Source organism: Pantherophis guttatus, chromosome 13, assembly GCF_059756535.1.
Source record: "Pantherophis guttatus breed Tessera chromosome 13, ASM5975653v1, whole genome shotgun sequence".
Taxonomy (NCBI): domain Eukaryota; kingdom Metazoa; phylum Chordata; class Lepidosauria; order Squamata; family Colubridae; genus Pantherophis; species Pantherophis guttatus.
In genome coordinates, this window is record NC_142075.1 from 5625813 (window position 1) to 5648964 (window position 23152).

General features: G+C 43.7%; 1 protein-coding gene and 1 non-coding gene across 2 annotated transcripts in view; one reads left to right on the plus strand and one right to left on the minus strand.

The window, feature by feature from the left end:
- RAB11A (RAB11A, member RAS oncogene family) overlaps positions 1 to 15820 on the minus strand; it is a 45828-nt gene extending 30008 nt beyond the window's left edge. Inside the window, exon 1 of the mRNA XM_087877755.1 lies at positions 15468 to 15820. Coding sequence (XP_087733881.1) covers positions 15468 to 15510 — 43 coding nt within the window. The 5' untranslated portion in view covers positions 15511 to 15820. The remainder of the gene's footprint in view (positions 1 to 15467) is intronic.
- A 709-nt stretch (positions 15821 to 16529) lies between these two features.
- On the plus strand, positions 16530 to 16601 carry TRNAQ-CUG (transfer RNA glutamine (anticodon CUG)). Its single transcript has one exon. It is a non-coding gene; the product is annotated as a tRNA-Gln (tRNA).
- Positions 16602 to 23152: the final 6551 nt, after the last annotated feature.

The following is a 23152-nucleotide window of genomic DNA, read 5'->3' on the forward strand; positions in this document are numbered from 1 at the left end:
TCCAAACTCTGAATGTGGCCTGCAAAGCAAGCTCAAACAGAACATGAAGTGGTGACTGGAAGGCCAGAATAGGAAGCAGAAGTGATGCAAAGGCCTCCTGTCGGTGCCGTAATTCCCAAACCTGTCAGAACGCAACTCCCATCAGCCTGGGCCAAGAATGACGGAAGCCAGCGAGACAAGTTCAGCCAAGGGTAAAAGTAGCAAGAAGGTCAAACTGAAGTGCCTCCAAACCCCTTCTGTAAAATAGTCCCTTCTCTGACTGATATCCACAATATGCACAATTTTTTAATTATTATTATTTATTTATATCCCGCCTTTACTATTTTGACAAATAACTCAAAGCGGCGAACGTATCCCACACACCTTCCTCCTCCTATTTTCCCCACAACAACAAACTTGTGAGATGGGGCAGGCTTAGAGAAAGAGACTGGCTTTTATGCCTAAGGCGGAACTAGAACTCACCGTCTCCTGGTGATTGGCCCAAAGATACCCAGCTGGTTTTTATGCTTAAGGCGGAACTAGAACTCACCGTCTCCTGGTGATTGGCCCAAAGATACCTAGCTGGCTTTTATGCTTAAGGCGGAACTAGAACTCACCGTCTCCTGGTGATTGGCCCAAAGATACCTAGCTGGCTTTTATGCCTAAGGCGGAACTAGAACTCACCGTCTCCTGGTGATTGGCCCAAAGATACCTAGCTGGCTTTTACGCCTAAGGCGGAACTAGAACTCACCGTCTCCTGGTGATTGGCTCAAAGATACCCAGCTGGCTTTTATGCCTAAGGTGGAACTAGAACTCACCATCTCCTGGTGATTGGCCCAAAGATACCCAGCTGGTTTTTATGCCTAAGGCGGAACTAGAACTCACCATCTCCTGGTGATTGGCCCAAAGATACCTAGCTGGCTTTTATGCCTAAGGCGGAACTAGAACTCACCATCTCCTGGTGATTGGCCCAAAGATACCCAGCTGGTTTTTATGCCTAAGGTGGAACTAGAACTCAATGTCTCCTGGTGATTGGCCCAAAGATACCCAGCTGGTTTTTATGCCTAAGGTGGAACTAGAACTCAATGTCTCCTGGTGATTGGCCCAAAGATACCCAGCTGGCTTTTATGCCTAAAGCAGAACTAGAACTCACTGTCTCCTGGTGATTGGCCCAAAGACTCCCAGCTGGCTTTTATGTCTAAGGCAGGACTAGAACTCAGGGTCTCCCGCTTTCCAACCTGGTGCCTTAACTAGATGGGGAATTCGCTTCTGGAAAAGTTCCGGATGGATTTGAGGGATTACAGGGAGAAGCAGGATTTGCCCCTCACCCCTGGAATCCAACTTTGTGCATTAGAATGCCAACTATGCCATGAAACTTAACTTGGACAATAGAATCCCAGGGAGTCAAATTCACAATAAAAAAGGATAGCTAATCTATTCTACAAGGACCATTCAGTTACTCCTAATATAAGAATAAAAATTGCCAGCCCAGTCTCCGTTCTCTGCAAAAATTAGCGTTCAGTAAAATCAGATGAGTGACCCCCAATCAGTCTCAAATAGGAAATCAAGCTCATAAAGAAAATCTTGATCCTTTTAATTAGGATTTGTCAAAAAAAATTGCCAAGAAAACTGCAGGGACCTGTCCAGAAAGTTTCAGAGAATTGAACATGATTGAAGAGGAAAAAGGTGTATAATTTCAAAGATGAAAAAAGAAACATACATGAATAAGAATAAAAAGAAAAAAATTAAAAGTGCAGAAAATAAAAAGAGAAAAAGAAAAGATAATACAATAAAAAAAGAAAAGAAATATATAAAGAAGTAACTTCTCCCTTCATCACAGCATGTACAAACAATTTCAGAAGCTTATCGTTTTCTCTGAAAATACAATAAAACATCTCTGCTTCCCATACATTCAGGTCAGGTCAGCAAAAGTCCATTGGTGGTTACCGGAAATAACATTTATATTTTAAACTTGATCAAATAAGCCAACTTTATATTCTTTCCCTTTGGTTTTAACAATGTTAATCTTTCGTCTATTTAAATAATCTCTCAGAAGTTTATTTCTTTTCATGTCTTTGTCCCTTCTCAGAAAATCCTTCAAAATTTCAACAAGTCTCTTCCAAATCCAAAATAAGAAAAAATATCCAAGTCACCCTTCTGGTTTCTTATTTGTATATCCCTTATAATTGCCAAGACATCGCTTGGTTTCATTTGTATATCCAGTATAACATCTTTTTCCTTACCAGTCTTGTAACCTGTCATTTTTAAATCCATATTCAAATCAGTCTGTCTTGTCCAGTAAAACTTGTTTCTATTTTATAATCTCTTTTAAAACCAGTTAGTCTATGACAGCAGACAATTTTAAGATTAACTTGAGTTTATTGTTCAGAAATGCCTTTCGGTTCATCCAAAATTAAAGTATTATGCTCCATTTTGTGTTACTGAGGCAAATAAAAGTATTTTGAATTATAAACTTCAGTTTATTTCACGTTTCCTCTAGTGTCTAACCTTCTAAATCCAATCTTATGTTTCCCCCCACACTAAATAACAGCATTTTCCCATGGGAAGGTTTCTTCTAATTATTTGAAATCCCTCTGGACCCTTAACCTTTTATAACTTTCTAAAATAAAGATTCTAATCATGTTTTTGATGTTTATTCTCCCTCCTCATTTTTTTAAGTCCTTAATCTTGCACTTACAACTTTTCTTTCTTCAAGAATTGAAGGAGACCCACTCAAGGAATGTTGTAAAACGTATCGATCCAAAAGTTCTCAATAAATAAAAAGCAATTCAAAGGCAATTCAAAAAAGTGAGGCTCAGCTGAGCTTTTTTGTCTATACAGACAACATTGGGGCTGCAAGATTAGAAGGGATCCCTTGACTCCAAGCCACTCGTGAGTTGATTGCAAAAATCTCAGATCCTGCAGCATACTCATGAGGAGCGCATGTGGGCAACCTCATCATCTCTCCTTTTTCTGGAGAGATGAGGCAGCCAGAAGTCGCCTTCTGGTTGCCCATCTCTGCTGCTCCTTTGAGGATGTCCTGTCATCATCTAAAGCAGGGGTGTCAAACTCCATTTCATTGAGGGCCACATCAGGTTTGTGTTTGACCTCAGAGGGCCAGGGTGGGTGTGACCAGAGTGGGTGTTGCCAGCATGTCACTTGTGTTGGGGGGGCATCTGTGGTGGCCCAAGTACTCTGCCAGTGAAAACGGAGCTGGGGGGGGTACGCGTGGACGTCGCGAGCTCCATTTTCTACTGGGACGGCCTCCTGCAACCCTCTGCCAGAGAAAATGGAGCTCAGGAGGGCCACGCGCCACCCACGGTTCAGTCCTTCACTATTTCCAGCCCCCCAACAGGCCAGATTTAAGCACCCCACAGGCCAAATCCGGCCCCCGGGCCTTGAGTTTAACACCCCTGATCTAAAGCGTCTCCCCAAAATCTTACCCCTTCTCTATCAGGACAAACATCATGCACCAGCCCTTCGGAAAGGCAGAGACTTGGATTTGAGACTAAACTGATAGAACTTTGGATGTTCGCTTCTACCTTCTCTCAAGACTCCACATTTCCAGAAGAGGTCTCAGGCAGATGAAACGGTATGTCTCAAAAGGAAAATAACGCGATGGACTACTCAGCCACAGATCAGTGATTTTCTTTAAACAATAACAGATTGTGCAAATAAAATTAGCATCGTTGGACAGTAACCTGTAAAGTTCGATTGAGGGACAGGCAGATGGTGATCTGAGAGGGCTTGGACTGCACCTCACAATCCTTCGCCATTCAAGCTTCTGATTGGGGCAACTACTAAAAGAACGTGAAGTCAAAACAAATCAAATATTCCCAACATTAATCAGGGAAAATCCAGTCTCAAAGAATAGCATGGCTGCAATATGTTCTTAAAAATGCTACTAGCGTATTCAGATCAAAGCTAATTAAGCTGTCCTGAAATAAATGGTTTTCTGGGCGAGAGGGACAAACACACAAGACCTAAATGTCTGCAAGCTATTTTTCTTAAGTGGATGGACATAAAGCCTCCCTTACTTAGCAAGGTAAATGTTCTACCCACAATACTTTGGGGCAGAAAATGCAGCCATTCGCTCAGACTACAAGGGATTTGTAGCACACTGAACAGAAGGACTAGGAGCAACATGATGCCAGTGTTCCAATATCTAAGGGGTTTTTGTAAAGAGGGGGGGGTCAACCTGTCCTCCAAAGCAGTGGTCACCAACTGGTGGTCCTGGACCACTGGTGGTCCGTGAGAAAATTTTGGTGGTCCACAGAAAAATTATTTGCATTTTTTATATTGCATTAAATCAGAGGTCCTCAAACTATGGCCCCTGGGCTGGATACATGCACTGAACGTTTGGGTTGCTGCAGAGAGTCTTCCCCATCAGGCTCTTTTTGTGCAGGTTGGAGGGGAGGAGAAATTCCGACTTGGGGTCTGCTTCAGCCTCCTGGTGTGGGACTTTGGGCGAAGGCTGGAGAGAAGTGCCACTGGTGACGAAGAGCCAGAGAGCCTTGTTCCAGTGGGACTGCATTATGGCCTGGAACTGGCTGACCATCTCAGCCCACTGAGCCTGCAGGTGCCGGTACCTGGCCTTGCACTCCTGCAGGTCTTCCCTGTGCTTGGAAAGCCTATGCTCGTAGTCCTCAGTGAGGTGCTTCTGCTGAACCTCCTTCTGGGTCAGATCCAATTTGAACTGAGCTGTTTTGCCAACTCTTTCTCGTGGCTGCATAGCTCCAACAACTGCTTCCTGTTGGGGCCCTAAGAAGCCCAAGCGGGCAGGCGAGGAGTGGCTGGGAGGGGAGGGGCAAGTAGAGGCTGGCAAGGTGCCCCTTGACATGAGTGACATTGAGTTGGCCACATCCACACAGTCACATGACTACCTAGCCACGCCCACCCAGCCAGTCATTAGGCAGATCATATTAGTGGTCCACGGGATTTAAAATTATGAATTTAGTGGTCCCTGAGGTCCAAAAGGTTGGTGACCCCTGCTCCAAAGCACCTGAAGGCAGGATAAGAAGCAATGGGTGGAAACTAATCAAGGAGAGAACCAACCTAGAACTAAGGAGAAATTTGCTGACAGTGAAAACAATTAACCAGTGGAACAACTACTTGCCTCCAGAGGTTGTGAGTGCGCCATCACTGGAGGCTTTTAAGAAGAAGTTGGACAGCCAATAGGCTGGGGGGTTGGACTAGAAGACCTCCAAGGCCCCTTCCAACTCTGTTATTTTATGTTCTAAGTCAGATGTGGTTTAATGTGCAGGTGAAGGAGAAGCATTGGGGTCAGAAATGGTGGCGGTGGCACTGTAGAAGAGGCAGCACATTCCAGAGAAGGTCCCAAGACCTTGCGCAGTCCTGAGCTGGATGGGAGAGAGAGGAAGGATAGCCATGCCCTAGAACAGTGTTTCTCAACCTTGGAAGCTTGAAGATGGGTGGACTTCAACTCCCAGAATCCCCCAGCCAGCACCGCTGGCTGGGGGATTCTGGGAGTTGAAGTCCACCCATCTTCATGCTTCCAAGGTTGAGAAACACTGCCCTTGAATCTCCCTGTTTTAGGGTAGAAGGATAGAGCTTTATGTGTCTTTATGTCCCAAAGGTGCTTTTTCAAGAGGCAACTGGACTTTCTGGGTTTTTTTTGAAGATGTTTCGCTCCTCATCCAAGAAGCTTCTTCAGAGCTGAAGGAAGTCCAGTTGCCTCTTGAAAAACGCACCTTTGGGACAAACACGACCTGGATGACTGAGAATCTCCAGATGTGTGTCTTTATGCTTTATGTAAACGTATCATCATCATTTTGGTTGTCAAATTACTACAATGAGCGATGATAATACAATGAAGACTGTTCAACCCCCAACTCCTCTACAAAATCGGATGTTGCAAGTTTTCTACAGTTCTTTTGGTGTTAAACTCTTAATTCCCTGCTGCTCAGATATTAACACGTTTTTTAATTTCTCGATGCTAAACTTTCACCTTACATAAGAGGCTGTATTATTACAAATAAAAACAACTCATTTCTTACAGGGGAAAAAAAGAATCCTGCTTCTGTTACTCACCAAACAGATCTTGTTCGAGCAGAACTTTCAATCACCAACTGCACTCTAGGGAAGGTTTTTTAAAAACATTAAACCAACACGTTACGAGTTAAAATCGTCGGTGTAAAGAACGTGGGGGGAAGACCCTGCATGATCCAACTGCCTTGTTCCTACGAAGTTCTTGATGACGGTTTCTAAAATGAATTCAAGTCTCCAAGCTGCCGTTAAAAAAAAAAAAGTCCGATTTGCAAAACTGTGCGCTTTGGATTTGCTTCCAGTGCAAATATCAGCAAAGCAAGATTAATGCAGAAGGACTCAACCGGCAGCCCAATTGAAGCTGGCAAGCAGCACTTCTGGCCACTAATAGCCTGATCAAAGGGACCTCCCAAACTACGCTGTGTAATTTACTCCTAATGAAAAATAAAGGCAGAATTAAGTTTCAAGTGACTTGCCTCTAATTCTTATATCGCCTCCTTGATGCTATCTGGCAATCTTGGTGGTGACAAGGCTGTTTTTTTGTTGAACTAGATGTAGGTAACTGATGGTGTCACTTGGACCTACCTGCAATACAAGATCCAGTCCTTTGCCAAAAATCCCTTACAAGAAAATCACTACGATGTAATGTGTTCTTTTTTTTCTTCTGTTTAATTACTCTCTTTCTGAGAGGCTGCCTAGACGGCCGTTTTCTTGGCAAGCTTTTTCAGAAGTGGTTTGCCATTGCCTCCTTCCTAGGGCTGAGAGAAAACGACTGGCCCAAGATTCCTCGGTTGGCTTTGTGATTAAGGTGGGATTTGAACTCATGGCCTCTCCGTTTCTAGTCTGATGCCTTCCCCACTGCAGCAAACTGACTCTGTGATGTACCTACAGTTTTTAAAACTGTATCTGCGGCCCAACTAGAAAATAGATTTGAATGCTGCCTCAAAGAGCCTGGTGGCGCAGCAGACTAATAGCCTGTTATTATCATTCAGCTGCCTGCAATTACTGCTAGTTCGAATCTCCCCAGGCTCAAGGTTGACTCAGCCTTCCATCCTTTCTAAGGTGGGTAAAATGAGGACCTAGTTTGTGGGGGCAATAAGCTGACTTTGTATAAATCTACAAAAGTATGAAGGCTATTGCTTAACGCATTGTAAGCCGCCCTGAGTCTCCGGAGAAGGGCGGCATATAAATCAAATAAAAAAGAAAAAGACTCAAATAATTAAATTATTAGGCAATTAAAGGGTCCTGAATTGTCAAGGTCAGGGGAAATATGTGCAAGGCTGAGCAGATCTTTTAGGGGCTACAGACTAGCATGGGGAAGCAAATCTATTTGTGAAATGACTGTCCCAAAGCAAGAAAGGCTATTCTCCAGCTTGTGGAAAATATATTTTAAAGAGAACTTCAAAATGTATACTTCAAACATGTATTTGAAAATGTCGTTGAGAACTAAACTATAGGAGAATTTGCCTAGAAAATGTGTGTCGTGTGATAACTAAAAGGTCAGTTTTTTTCATCCAATGGTTCTTTTGAGACAAGAGGGGCAGCAAATACATCTAATAAGTAAATAAAAATAAATACTAAATAAATATTATCTGCCATATAGTCTTTCCCATTCAATACGGTTTGGATAACAAGAGAAGCCAGAATTCGCTCATGCTGGACTCTGCTTGCCAAGAAGCAAAGCTAAGCAAATTAGAGATCTATGGCCAGGTTCTGCTCTATCTGGCTGGTTTAAGATCCTGGCTTATTAAATGAGCAACAAACCATAGCTTCTGATCCAGAGGCGACGCTCCAACAATATCCTAGCCAGCAGGATATGCCACAATTTTGAGTGTCAGTGGAAGAAAAGGAGGAGGAAAAGACTACCTTCTGAATGACCGAAAATAACTTCTGAAAGAAAAGCTCTATCAGACACATCTGTCCTTTGAGCTGGGGGGAGTGGGGGGTGTCTCCTAGACTCACGACTCCTGCTTGAAGTAGGAGAGTCTCTGCACAATTTTGGATGGTGGGCCAGGTCATCTCCTGGATGGATTGCGGCAATGCATCTACCCTTGAAGACTATTTGGAAGCTACAACTGGTACAGAACTCCAGTTGGTTCTGTGCCCTCGGGTGGCACATGTGATACCAATGTTATGTCAGTGCATTGGCTGTCAGTTTGCTTCTGGGTCCAAGGTGTTGGTCATCACCATTAAAACCCCTTATGGCATGGGTCTCTAGGGCAGGGGTCTCCAGCCTTGGCAACGTTAAGCCTTGGCGGACTTCCAACTCCCAGAATTCCCCAGCCAGCGTTGCAACGCTGGCTGGGGAATTCTGGGAGTTGGAAGTCCGCCAAGGCTTAACGTTGCCAAGGCTGGAGACGCCTGCTCTAGGGTATCTAAGGAACTGCCTCACCCCAATGGAGCTAAACTAGCCCACTTATTCTAGCAGAAAGGGCCTGCTTCAGATCCCATCGGCCAAAGAATTTTGGCCGGTGGGATCTAGAAGAAGAGTCTTTTCTGCTGTGACCCCTGCCCTCTGGAATGTTCTGCCATCAGAGTAGATGAGTAAAATTGGGGGTCCTTGGTGCTCTGAGCCTACCCAAACTAGGTAACGTTATCAGTGCACCTTGCTCCCTTCCGGCACTGATGATGTTACTTAGTTGGGTAATGAAACGTCTGCAAGAAAACAACCAAGCTCAGAGAGCACCAAGGATCCCTGGCTTTTCCGGCAGGCCTGGGGCCGTTGATCTCGCTGTTGCGATCTTGTGAGATCCGGCCATTGAATGGTGTGAATGGGTTTTAATTTTTAAAAGTTTTTATAATGGTTTTTTAAATGCATTGTAAGCCGCCCTGAGTCTCCGGAGAAAGGCGGCATATAAATTGAACTAATAATAAAATTGAACTAATAATTTGAACCCTGAGCTGCAAGTATTCTCCTTTACAGGTAAGATCCTCCTCCATCTTCCTGGCCTTCTGGGAGAGTCTAAAAACATGCCTCTGATTCTTGGCCTGGGGCCTCAATAGGGGCCTGCTATATTGGGGGTGACTAATACTGGTAGAGTAAAAAGAATTACCACCTCCTGACTGCCCACGATCTTGGTGATTAACCTTTCATCCTTTTATTCTAATTTTGTTTTTAGCACTTTTTATCTTTTTATTATATTGTAATTCACCCTGAGTCACTGTATTAGTGAGATGGGCAGTACAGAAATTTAACAAATAAATTATACGCAGATAGTTGCTTCAACCCAGCCGGTTTCAATATCTGTGCAACTGATCCTTAGCTTTGGATCGGAATAACAAAATAATAGACTCGGAAGGGACCTTGGAGGTCTTCTAGTCCAACCCCCTGCTCAATTCCATTCCATTCCAGACACATGACTTTCCTGTCTCTTCTTAAAAGCCTCCTGTGATGGAAGCCCCACAACTTCTAAAGGCAACCCGCTTCCCTGGTTGTTAGGAAATTTCTCCTTCGTTCCAGGTTGAGTCCCTCCTTGTTTAGTGTCCATCCATTGACAGTCATTATGGATGAACCAGTAGGCAGCTTTTTCCACATCCCAGCTCCAATGCTTACCCTTCCAAGTCATGTGTTGAGATTATAAGACCGTATTGAACATAAGCCACTTTAGCTTTTTGGTCTAAAGCAGGGGTCAGCAACCTGCAGCTCTGGAGCTGCATGTGGCTCTTTCACCCCTCTGCTGCGGCTCCCTGTCACTCAAAATATGTGTCACAACTGCCAATGTGCGAGACCCACCGACACGCGGTTTATTGAGCTTTTCAACCTCCGGTAGGCCAACCATGGCTAAATCCAAGAAAAGAAAAGTTTCAGAGGAAAACAGAACATTTAATTCAACTACATATGCTAGTTTTGTGGCCGCTCAAGAAATAGTCAGGCACGGGAAGGGTTTTGTGGCTCCCGGTGTTTTATTTTCTGTGGGAAATGGGACCAAATGGCTCTTTGAGTGTTTAAGGTTGCAGACACCTGGTCTAAAGCAATGTTTCTCAACTTGCCCACCTTAAGGTGGGCGAACATGATGGCTGTGGAATTTTGGGCGTTGGTCCATACATCCTAAAGTGGCCAAGCTTGACAAATACTGATCTAAAGAGAAGTTCTAAATCAGGTTTTTCCCAAATTGGGCAACTTTTAAGACAGGGAATCTGTGGTTCGTTTTAATCCCTTGTAGCAGGAAATGCCAATACGAGCAACCTAACAGGCTCCAGCACATTTGCTGAACCAAAATCCTGCCATTATTATGGCAACTGAGGGATATTATTTCTCTTCCCAATTTGCATTATGGAAATAAAGCCACCTTCCCAGAAGGCAACATTTCATGGTACATGAGCAATGCTTTCATCGTTGGAGCGTACTATGTAAACTCATTATTTTATTAAAAGTACTCCTTGGCTTTCGACCACAATTGAGCCCAAAATTTCCATTGCTAAGTAAGATAAGTTTCTTGCCACAGTTGTTAAGTGAATGAATCACTGTGGTTGTTAAGTTAGTAACACGGTTGTTAAGTGAACCTGGCTTCCCCATTAGTCTGTAGAGATTCTCAGTCATTCAGGTCATGGTTGTCCCAAAGGTGCTTTTTGCGAGAGGCAACTGGACTTTGTTTTTTCTTTGAAGATGTTTTGCTTCTCATCCAAGAAGCTTCTTCAGCTCTGACAGGATGGTGGGGAATGGAAGAATTTCTACTCCTTGCAGCCAATGGCTTCCCCATTGATTTTGCTTGTTAGAAAGTCACAAAAGCTGATCACATGACCCTGGGACACTGCAGCCTTCATAAATATAAATATAAAAGTTGCCAAGCATCCGATTCTGATCACATGACCACGGAGATGCTACTGCCAAGGTCATAAGTGTGAAAAACAGCCATTTTTTTTCCAGTGCCGTTGTAAGTTTGAATAGCCACTAAAGGAATGGTTTGTAAGTCAAGGATTACCTGTATTTGATTAGTATCACACTGTTCAAATTCTATTTTATGTTTGTAATTCTTACATTGGTTAAGATTGTTACATTATTGTAAGCATTGATGTTTTAAATGTTGATTGATGATTTTTAAAATTTATGATATTGGTAAAGCATCACGAGGCACCAGGCTAGGAAGGAAGAGACCACGAGTTCAAGTCTTGCCTTAGCCATGAAAGCCAGCTGGGAGACTTTGGGCCAGTCACTCTTTCTCAGCCCAACCCACATGGTGGTGGTTGTTACGAAGAAAATAGAAGGAGGAAAGTATATAGTGTATGTTTGCTGATTTGTATGATTGTATGATTTGTAATAAATAAATAAAGGCGGAGTGTAAATGAATAACACTCAAGAGGTCATGGATATAAATAGACTGAATGAATAAACACCAGTATTAGCATGGAGTTGTTTGAAATTCAGTTTATATTCATGCCATGCAGGCCAAAATGATCTAAGAAATAATATAGGAAAGCCCTTAAGAGGCATGTCCAATATCTGAGTCGGTATGAGAATAATATGACAAGGCTAATTGTTTTTTTCCTGGTCTTGGAAGATGTTAACTATAATTGGCATCGTTGGGCAGATGTTCTACATCTGACCTGGGACTGAAAAGGAACTTCAATTTACTGCATAGGTTCTCCAGCTGGGAAGGCCTCATGAAAAGGAAACCTGGTTCTGAAGCCTAGGAAATAAGACCTGTGTGTGTTTCCACTTTCATCACTTTTACTTCTAAAAAAGCTGGCTGCAAAGCTCTGTGCAATACTTCCTTTTCATAATGTAACGCCCGTTATCTAAGCAGACAAGTATGGTACTTCCCAGCATATCCTGTCCGCTATCAAAGCTGAGTAAGCAACCTGAGAGGAATGTATACCGATCCCAAAGGAAGACAGCTCACTCAAATGAATTTAGGCAGAAACAACAGGAAGGGAAATGAGGTCAGTTGCAGAACCAGGCAACCCACAGCACCTTCCTCTGTTGTCCACACAGATCAGGGTTTGGCATTCCAAAGGTCCTGAATTTTGTGGGTCAGTGGGAGCATCTGCGATCCGGAGCATAACTTCCGGCGGCTATGACTATCACTAAAGGGAAGCTAATCTATTCACGAAATGGCTCTCCCAAAACAAGGATACAGTTAACAGTAACAGAGTTGGAAGGGACCTTGGAGGTCATCTAGTCCAACCCCCTGCTCACGCAGGAGACCTGTGCTAGGGATTCGAACCACCGAACTGCCGACCTTTCTGATCGACAAGCTCAGTTGTCTTAGCCACTGAGCTACCTAGTCAGGCTGTAATAATCAGGATGGAAGGGGCCAAGGGAGGATATATGTCTATTGCAGGGGTGTCAAACTTGATTTCATTGAGGGCCACATCAGGGTTCTGTTACACCCCGGTGGGGGGGGGGGCTGGCCAACTCAACGCCACTCATTGAGGCTGTTTTCGGCTGCGATGGCTTCCTGCAGCCCTCTGCCAGTGAAAACGGAGCTCGGAAGGTCCACATACAGCCTCGCCAAACTCCGTTTTCGCTGGCAGAGGGTTGCAGGAGGCCATCATTGCGGCCAAAAACGGAGCCTGGAAGGACCGCACATTGCCCTCTCGAGCTCCCATTTTCACGAGCTGGTCCATCACTGTTTCCAGGGTGGGCCGGCGGGCCAGATCTAAGCACCCTGCGGGCTTTGAGTTTGACACCCTTGGTCTAGTGCTACTTGGGAAGAATATATTTTAAAGAGAATCCAATTTACCCTTAAAAATAAAGGATAAATGCACATTAACTGTAAAAGGTGTGCAATACTTTAAAAAAAAAATCTCAGATTCAAAAACTGGCTCTCTCTTTCCAGCCACCTCTCAAAGATACAAAATGAACCTGTAAGTTCATGCATTTAAAACAAACCTCATTAATATATTAAATCAGCAAAAAAAAATATAGATATGAAAGATTCAAAGAGGAGTGAAAATTATACTTTTTCAAACCCAAAGCCAAGACAATAATGGCTTATTCTCAGACTGTAAATGTACTTTTTTAAAAAAAAATGGTTTGAATTTTTTTTAAAAAAAAAACAGGTCGAGAAAACTTTTATTTGTCCGAATCAGGAAACTACCCTACCCAACACATTTGGAACAAAAGTCAAACCTCAACCCTGCCAATATTTCTTAAAAACAATTGCAGCAAACATTTGGATAAAAACTGTAACAAAGTTAACAGTTTAGATCCTCACATCAAAGGCGTGCTTAGAAGAGCTGGCAACCAAGAAAAAGCTTACTAAGAATTTGATCTTTGCTGTACCCACAAAACTCTAAAAAACAAATTAAGTACTGAGGCAATAACAACAAAACACCCTTTGGAGCACTGAAAAACAATACAGATAAAAAGCAAAAAAAAAAATTCTAAATGATTCTATAATAACAAGACATTCCTGTTACACCTGATAACCTCCTTCCCTGCCAATGCTTTGTGCCACCCTGCCCATCCCTGAGCTACCTAATAACTGGCCCTTATTTAAACATTCAACTATGATGCCTAAGAAATTTCTTAGGCATTCAACTATGATGCCTAAGAAAGACAATTCTGGAGAAAAGGCAATAAACTGGCATATTCTGAATGCAGAACCTTATTCTAGGAGGTTGGGGAAGGAAATGAGAATGGGGGGGAAACTAAAAGGGGTTTTAGAATTTATTAATTTGACTGGTTTACTCTCATCTTTCTCTTCTCCACCTGAATCAAATACCTTCTTTTTAAACAAGTTTGGCTTAGAATTAAGCGAATTGTCTGTCTGCATATCAGTAGAAATAAATGGGGTAGGATGCTAAAAAAACAAGATTTCTGTTCCTAACCATTTTTACACCCCGTACTGGATAATAAATTGCTCAAGAATTCAACCCTTTCTCAGAGGTCTTTGCTCTTTCATTAAAATGAGGTCATTTTTTTTTTTTTTTTGCATTGCAGAAGAGAAAAGTTGGTCTTGAGTTCAAGGTTCATTTCCAAGTACCTCAGTCTGAGTTGTCTACAAGGCAAAGTTGTTTCCCTTCCCCCCTCCCCCCCCAAAGGCTGGAAATGAGAAAGATGCTGAAATTTTGATTATTACACCCTGGGCTCATTGGGGGCAAAAAAAAAAGGGGGGGTGAGGGGGTTGAAGGGTGAACCCCCCCTCCATCCTATTGGTCACCTGACAAGGAGGGGATCTCAAAGGATCCTCGGGTGGAGGAGAGACCAAGGACCACCCGAATCCAGCCCCCTCCCAAAACCTCTGCGGGAAGGGGGGGGCCTGCAGCCTCTGCAGCCCCTCCCCACCTGCATCTCTCCCCCTTTCTCCAGAAAAGCTAGAGAAAGCAAATATGAACGAATAAAGGTAGAAATCAGATTTTTTGCCTAGATTTGACTGGCCAAACGGCCAAGTAGATGCCCAGTGTGAGAGAGAGAGAAATAGAGAGGAAAAAGAGGGTGGGGGCTGCCCTGGGGGGTTCCCATCAAGGCAGTGTTTCTCAACCTTGGAAGCTTGAAGATGGGTGGACTTCAACTCCCAGAAACCCCCAGCCAGCGTTGCTGGCTGGGGGATTCTGGGAGTTGAAATCCACCCATCTTCAAGCTTCCAAGGTTGAGAAACACTGCATCAGCTGCCTGCAATTACTGCGAGTTCGAATCTCCCCAGGCTCAAGGTTGACTCAGCCTTCCATCCTTTCGAGGTAGGTAAAATGAGGACCCGGATTGTGGGGGCAATAAACTGACTTTGTATAAAAAAAAGAACACCGCTTTGGGGGGGGGCCGAAAGCCCTACTAAGCAGGTATATACAAAAGTATGAAGGCTATTGCTTAACGCATTGTAAGCCGCCCTGAGTCTCCGGAGAAAGGGCAGCATATAAATCGAACTAATAAGAAAGAAAGAAAGAAAGAAAGAAAGAAAGAAAGAAAGAAAGAAAGAAAGAAAGAAAGAAAGAAAGAAAGAAAGAAAGAAAGAAAGAAAGAAAGAAAGAAAGAAAGAAAGAAAGAAAGAAAGAAGGAAGGAAGGAAGGAAGGAAGGAAGGAAGGAAGGAAGGAAGGAAGGAAGGAAGGAAGGAAGGAAGGAAGGAAATACATACATAAATACATAAATACATAAATACATAAATACATAAATAAATAAATAAATAAGGGGTTCAAAGCAAAGGAGACCCTCCTCCTCCTCCTGCCCCCCCCAATTTGGATTGCGTCTAGCAGGGAAACTGAGGCTCCTTTCATCGCTCATTTCAACCCCCCCCCAATACAGAGGCTCGGGAAGGGCGAGTTCCCCCCCCCACACACAGAGGCTTCTGCACAACAGCCCTGCGAGGCAGGACAGGCGGGAAGGTCAAGGTCACGAGGGGGCGCCCCCTCCCCTTGGAGACCCCCTGAGGAGAAAAAGGGTGGGGCCAAGGAGGAGGGGGGGTGTTCCCCGAGACCCTCGTTCTGCCCTCCCCCCTCTTTTTTTTCCCCCCCGGAGAGGAGCGACCTCTCCGCCCGGCTCCGGCCATCCTGAGGGTCCGGCGGTTTTTTTTCCCCCTCAGAGCGGACGGTCGAGGCAGCCCACCTTTGAAGAGATAGTCGTACTCGTCGTCGCGGGAGCCCCCCATGGCGGCGATGGCGGCCTGTGAGCGAAGAAGGAAGCGCAGGCAGAGCCAAGGGGCCGCTCCCTCCTGCAGTAGCCGCCGCTCCCTCCGCCTTCGGACCAGTGACGCTCCGGTTCCGCCCCCTGACCGGCCTCAGCTCGCTCGCTGCTCTCCGCCCACCTGAGGACAACTTCCGGGGGCGTCTGCGCCAAGCGTTTCCGGGGTTACACCCCCTCTTCCGTCAGGGGAACGGCTCTTCCGGTGCCGAAGAAGGGCGCCGCAGAGAGAGAGAGAGGATCATGGGGTAGCGCGTCTCCTCCGGGAGTTTCCGGCTAAGGAGGACGTGCCGGAAGTGTCTCTTGGGAGTCGGAGACGGAAGTGGGATGGCCCGGCAGGACTCTCTGGTTTTGATCTGTAAAGGGTGGGGTGGGGTGGGGAGGGCGAGGAGCCTTCCCGGCAGCCGGCTCGGCAATGAGCAGGGCGGCCACTGGGAGGCGCCCGCGAGAGGCGAAACTGCACTTTGGTGCCCCCGGCCGGTGGTCCAACTCGTTTCAGCCTTGAATGAGAAAATCGGGGAACTGCAAAAATAAATAAATAAATAAATAAATAAATAAATAAATAAATAAATAAATAAATAAATAAATAAATAAATAAATAAATAAATAAATAAATAAATAAATAAATAGGAAGAGGGAGGAGAGAGAGAGGCCGGATTGGCAAAAGGTTATGCCTCTGAGCATGCACAGAGTGCCGCCTTCGGACTTGCCTTTTTTTTTTTTCCCTTTGCAGAAGTTCGAGTCTGGCTGCAATTTTCCCCTTGGTGCCACAAAGCATGTGCAGAATTCCTTTTTCTACCCAAAGGCAGCAGCGCCCCCCCCCTTTCCTTTTCCTCCCCCCCCCCGCCCTCTGTGCATGCTCGGTGGCCCTTTAAATCCCCCCTCCCCAAAAAACCCCCATGCCGCTCTCTTTCCGGGCAGGGAAGGGAAGGAAGCCTCTGCCGAGGCAGCTTTTCTGCGGGCGCCTGACAACCCAGGTGGCGCTGCGGTTCCATGGTGTAATGGTTAGCACTCTGGACTCTGAATCCAGCGATCCGAGTTCAAATCTCGGTGGAACCTGCTCAGCTGTTTCTTTTTTTCCTATCTCTTTTTCATCTTCGGCTGCTTCTTCCCCCTGGGAGCTTCCTCCGGAGTTTCTCCTGCCTCTGAGGCTGGTTTTTCTTTTTTTCCCCATTTAAAATCGGCGCTTTTCAAATTCGGATGCTTTAACAAGGGTGGATTTCAACTCCCAGAATTCCCCATCCAGCCTTTCCAGCTGCCCAGGGTGAGCCTGGCCATGCAAGGACCTAAGATCAGCCCCTCCCATTGGGGAATAGAATTAGAATAGAATTACAAAATAATAATGAATAAGAATAAAAGAACAAGGATATAAGGATATAAGGATAAAAGAATAAGAATAAAAAGGAAGAATAAGAATAAAAGAATAAGGATAAGGATAAGAATATAAGGATAAGGACAAAAGAATAAAAAGGATGAATAAGAATATAAGAATAAAAATAAAAATAAAAAATGAATAAGGATATAAGGATAAGGATAAAAGAATAAGAGTATAAGAATAAGAATGTAAGAATAAGAATAAAAGAATAAGAGTATAAGAATAAGAATGAAATAAGAATAAAGGTTAAAGGATAAGGATAAAAGAATGTAAGAATAAGAATAATAAGAATAAAAAAATAAGAATAAAAAGTAAGAATAAGAATGAAAGAATAAGAATATAAGCATAAGGATAAAAGAATAAGAATGAAAGAATAAGAATAAAAGAATAAGGATAAGAATATAAGGATAAGGACAAAAGAATAAAAAGGATGAATAAGAATATAAGAATAAAAATAATAAAAATGAATAAGAATATAAGGATAAGGACAAAAGAATAATAAGAATGTAAGAATAGGAATAAAAGAATAAAAATATAAGATAAGAATAAAAGAATAAGAATAAAGGATAGATAAGGATATAAGAATGTAAGAATAATAATAAGAATGAAAGAATAAGATTAAAAGAATAAGAATAAAAAGGATGAAAGAAGAATATAAGAATATTAGAATATTATATAGGAATATAAGAATATAAGAATAAGAATAAAAGAATAAGTATAGAATTCTTTATTGGCCAAGTGTGATTAAACACACAAGGAATTTGTCTCTGGTACAGAAGCTCTCAGTGTACATGCAAAACAACAGAGTAATAATAATCATAATAATGATATCAGAAATAGAAGGTAGCAGAAAAATTGAGAAGGATAATAGCAATACAGAAGCTCTGCTACGTGGGTAAATATCCTTAGGGCACTGTGGAAATTAGGTGTTCAGCAGAGTGATGGCACGAGGGGAAAAACTGTGCTTGTGTCTAGTTGTCTTGGCATGCCGTGCCCTATAGTAACCTCCCAAAGGGAGGGGTTCAAACTCCTTGTCTCCAGGATATGGGGGTGGGGGTGTGTCTGTAGATATTTTCTCAGCCCTCTTTCTGACCCGTACAGTATACAGGTCCTCAATGGAAAGCAGGGTGATTGTGTAAGGTCCAGCTGTACGCTTAAGCCCTCAGTGAACCAAAAAGAAGGACTTAAAACGGAGGCTTGAATAAGAATCAACATTTAATCTTTGATCAAAGACAAAAGGCTGGGTAAAACCATTCCAAACACATACAAAGAGATACGTATATGGGAGGACTCACACCTTCAGAGAAGACGTAACCTCTTTTTATACCTTTAAAACACCAGTTAAATCCCCAACTCTGGCCCCCTAATTTATGTTTGTGTATTCTTTGTTGCCCTGCAAGGGAATAGAAACTTCCCAATTAGTCTTATCTGGTCCCTGAGCATTCCTTTGTTTACTTAATTGGTCATTTGGCCCCCTGGTTCTGCAAAGCAGGAGCTTATCCAGATCAAACATAAATTAGGGCTGAGGTGTAAATTATCCCTTAGTTGATGGCTGTAGTTCCAACTGAGATACGTACCATGCTTTCAGATAGCACAAGAAAAACAGAAAGAAGATTGATATGAGTTCAGGTCAAATGGCAGGGACATACGTTCGACAAATACCAGATACATTACAGAGGCCTAATAACAATATATTTGTAACAGGAGATACAAATAGAAAGGAATAATATATGTGATACGAATACAAAGGCACAATATATATGTTACAGGAACCAAATGGTTACAGAATAACAAGCTTTTACTAAATCTAGTATATCAGTATTTTATATTCTATCTTTATTATTGTTTCCCTACAATTGCAATTGGTATTTTTTCCCCTGCAGTCTTAATTATCCGTTGATAATTATCCCTGTCCTGTTTGTTTGGTTGCTCTCCTCAAATCTTGACAAACCCATTTGCAAAAATCTCAGCTCCCCCCGCTCCAGGTAGGATGTCTGGAGGGGGTGGAGGAGGACAACTCCTGGGATGGGAAGTATTGTGGCTCCGTTGCCTGAGCCTGGGCTATCGACAGATGCAGACTCTGAGAGTGAGGGAGAGGAGTTGGCAAGGCCTCCCTCTCCAGGACCCTCCTCTCTGGCAATGCCTCCGGAGGACACTGAAGGCCAAAAGATAGGCCCAGAGCCAAGCACGTCCCCGCAGCCACAGGTGGACAGCGAAGAAGTATATAAGTGCTGGCTGGACCCTCGGCAGAAGCACAGTGAGAAGTGTGCGCAGCAGAGAGGAAGGCATGCCAGAGATTAGCTGAGTCACTGGACCACACTCCACAGGGTATAAATGTGGGTGTGGTGGCCAGTTCAGTTTGTGATGAGCAAAAACTAGAAATAATCCATGATCTCTGCGTTACTGGACTTCTGCCTGCCTTGTCAGACTGCATTTGGACTAATCCTTGTATTGTTGAAACTCTGCCTGCTTTATCGGAATGCTTGCAGTCTAATCTTTGTTTTATGTGAGTAAAGTCTGAATTGGCAGCTAGCCACTGGGTTGCTGCCAGCTTTATCTTCAAAGATTTTGTCGTGTGGTTTATTAACTCCAGGCCGTCCGTGGGAGTGCGTGTGTGGGACGGGGACAGAACAGGAAGGTGGGGTGACCCAAGGTCTCCTTGCTCCCTTTCTGCATAAATGATGACAATGGCTCACAAAATCCACACTCACACACACACAACCAGTTACTTTGGCTTATTCCCTGCAAAGATTCCCAGCATTTCTCAGGAGGAGGAGGGCCCAATTTGCATCAGGAAAGCCTCCAAAGCAGAACAAAGGACAGATGTTGCTAAAGACTTTTAAAGAAATAATTATTGCATCAGCGGGATGACTCAAAAATAACCCCGGGATGCCTGGGATTTTAATTTCAGTGCCTGCTTCCCAAGAGAGGCAACGGCAAAGGAAAAAAGAGATGACGAAGTTACAAATATTAAACTGAGGTCTAGGTGGCAGTAGGTAGCCAGGTTTGGCTGATCTTAAAATGCCAGCAGAATCAGGTCTGGCAAGGATTGTATTTGCAGAAGGATCAACCCCGGATTGAAAAGTCGGAGAAACGTCCCGTGCGGTGGATCACTTTGCTGGGACAGCTCCCCGGAGATCTCCTCTGCCCAACAATGTAGTTCATAACTTAAAGTTGTTAAGCTTCTAAGCATTTTAATGAGGGGTCCTTGGTGCTCCCTGAGCTTGGTTGTTGTTTTTTTTTGCAGAGGTTTTATTAACAGAACAACAAAGTTGGAAGGGACCTTGGAGATCTTCTATTCCAACCCCCTTCTCAAGCAGGAGACCCGGGGTGAAATCCAGCAGGTTCTGACAGGTTCTGTAGAACTGGTAGCGGAAATTTTGAGCAGTTCAGAGAACTGGCAAATGCCACCTCTGGCTGGTCCCAGAGTGGGGAGGGAATGGAGATTTTGCAGTATCCTTCCCCTGCCACACCCACCAAGCCACGCTCACCAAGCCACATCCACAGAAGTAAAAAAAAAATTGGATTTCACCACTGAGGAGACCCAATACCATTTCAGACTGTCCAATGACTGTCCAGTCCCTTCTTAAAAACTTCCAGTGTTAGAGCATTCACAACTTCTGGAGGCAAGTAGTTCCACTGCTTAATTGTTCTGACTGACAGGAAATTTCTCCTTAGTTCTAGGTTGCTTCTCTCCTTGGTAATTTTCCATCCATTGCTTCTTCTCCTTCAGGTGCTTTGGGAAGTAGGTTGACTCCCTCTTCTTTGTGGCAGCCCCTGAGATACTGGAAGACTATCATGTCACCCTTAGTCCTTCTTTTCATTAAACTAGACAGACCCAATCCTTGCAAGTAGATAACACCATATTTGCTAGTGATAGGACTAGCACTGATGATGTTACCAGGTTGGGTAATGAACCGTCTGTAAGAAAACAACCAAGCTCAGAGAGCAGCAAGAATTCCTCATTTAACCCTGAGCTACCAATATTCTCCTTTATTGGAAGCACTTTAATCTTTCCTCTGTTTTTTCCAAAAATCTCAATATATATATATATATATATATATATATATATATATATATATATATATATATATATATCTCCCTCCGTCCCTCCCTCTCTCTCCCTCCCTCTCTCTTTCCCAGTCTCTCTCTCCCTCCCTCCCTCTCCCTCACTCACTCCCTCTCTCTCCCTCCCTCTCCCTCTCCCTCACTCTCTCTTTCCCAGTCTCTCTCTCCCTCCCTCCCCCTCCCTCCCTCTCCCTCCCTCCCTCTCTCTTTCCCACTCTCTCTCTCTCCGTCCCTCCCCCACTCTCTCCTTCCGTCTCTTGCTCTCCCTTCCTCCCTCTCTGTTTCCCAGTCTCTCTCTCCCTCCCTCCCTCTCCCTCCCCCTCTCCCTCCCTCTCTTGCTTTCCCTCCCTCCCTCTCTCTCTTTTTCCCACTCTCTCTCTCTCCGTCCCTCCCTCGCTCCCTCCCGCTCTCTCTCTCTCTCCCTCCCTCTCTCTCATATTCTGCTCTTATCTTGCCCAACCCTAGTTATCAACAAGTGTCCAATTAGATGCTAACAAATTGTTTGGGTAACAGTCGCTGTCTTTGCCAGCTGAGTGGTTTTGAATTCCTTAGTGTGACCTTGTTATGGCCGACAGCTCACACAGGACAGCTTAGTTTCAATACCTCTCACGCTAACCACACACACACCTTTATCTCTCCCCACAATTGTCCCTCCCCGTTAAACATGGCAGGCTAACAGCCCACAGTACAGGGGTCAAATGCTAGTTCGCTCCGGTTTGGGCAAACCGATAGCAAAAAAATGCTTTAAAAAATTTAAAAAAAAAGGTTGACAATCGCAATTGTGCCTTTTTAAAAACTTTTTTAAAGCATTTTTTTTACTACCGGTTCAGGTGAATAGGTAGTAAAAAATGCTTAAAAAGTTTTTTTTTACTGGCCACGCCCACATAGTCACATGATCCCCACCACCCAGCCACGCCCACAGAACTGGTAGCCAAAAAAATTTGCATTTCACCACTGCCGCAATACCTGCTGTAACATAGCAGGTTGGCAGTCCTGACAATCCATCTTAGGAAACATCTGGATGAATTTGTAGAACCCACTAAAAACCGCTGAACCACCAGTGATGCGTAAGGTTGCTATTCAGAAGATGCCAAACAGGTGACATGACGAAGCATGCTTAGGTGTTCTCTCCCCTGTGGTCACACATCCCTGACACTTTGAAAACCATGGCCCAGGTAGAATTTCCTGTTTTTCTAAACGCTACAGATTTTTTTTAAAAAAAGATTGCACATTGCTTTGATAAGCATTGGGCTTCCATGCACGGAGGTGGAAGTAGAACCTCACCCAATTCCTCCTGGCTTTATTCCGTCTGTCACTAAACCGCTAAAACAAAAACAAAAACTGTCAGATGTAAATGCCTTATTCTCCAATGTGTAAATAATGTACAGACAGGGTATCAGGGGTTAACTTATTCTTCACTACTTAATGTATTCATAATTCACCACTCCCACATATAGCTCCACCCATTGTATATATAAGGAGCTACCTACACCATTTCCCTTGCTTCTATCTGTGAATATTCAGTGAATATAGAATGCCTAATATAAATAAAAAAATATTTAGTTAAATCTTTAACTCTTGTTGATCTTATTGAGTCTGATCCTGAAAATATTGCAACAAACTGGTAGCAGAGGATGGTTAATTGACTCAATAAAAAACTTTAAAATGTCTAAGAAAGATAGGCCCAACACCAGGGCCTACAGCAAAGAAATGGAAACGGAACAAGAAATAATCAACGAATCCACGAATGCAATTTCGAGAGAATCCGAAGAATACACCACTGAAGACGAAGAAATAATTGATGACCAGGAGGAAATCGAAATAGAAAATAACGAACTCAGGTCAGAGATATTAAAACTATTAAAAAGCCAGAAGAATGATGAAAGCCTCATCGCGAACCTCCAAGATATGCTGAAGAACAGCGGAGCAGCGAGAGAGAAAAACATCATCAATGAAAAACCCAAAGATCCAAAAATAGTGAGTAATATGACTGCGGAGAAAATCATTACAAAGAAGAAAAACGATGATCCCGCGCAAAAATTTGAATGGCGGCCATCTTGGTTTCAACCGGCCTCCAAGATGAACGAAGCAGAACCAATCAGCAAACTCAATTCAAAATTTCTGGCGCGAAAAATACTATCAGACAACGAAAACGAAAAGGAAGATT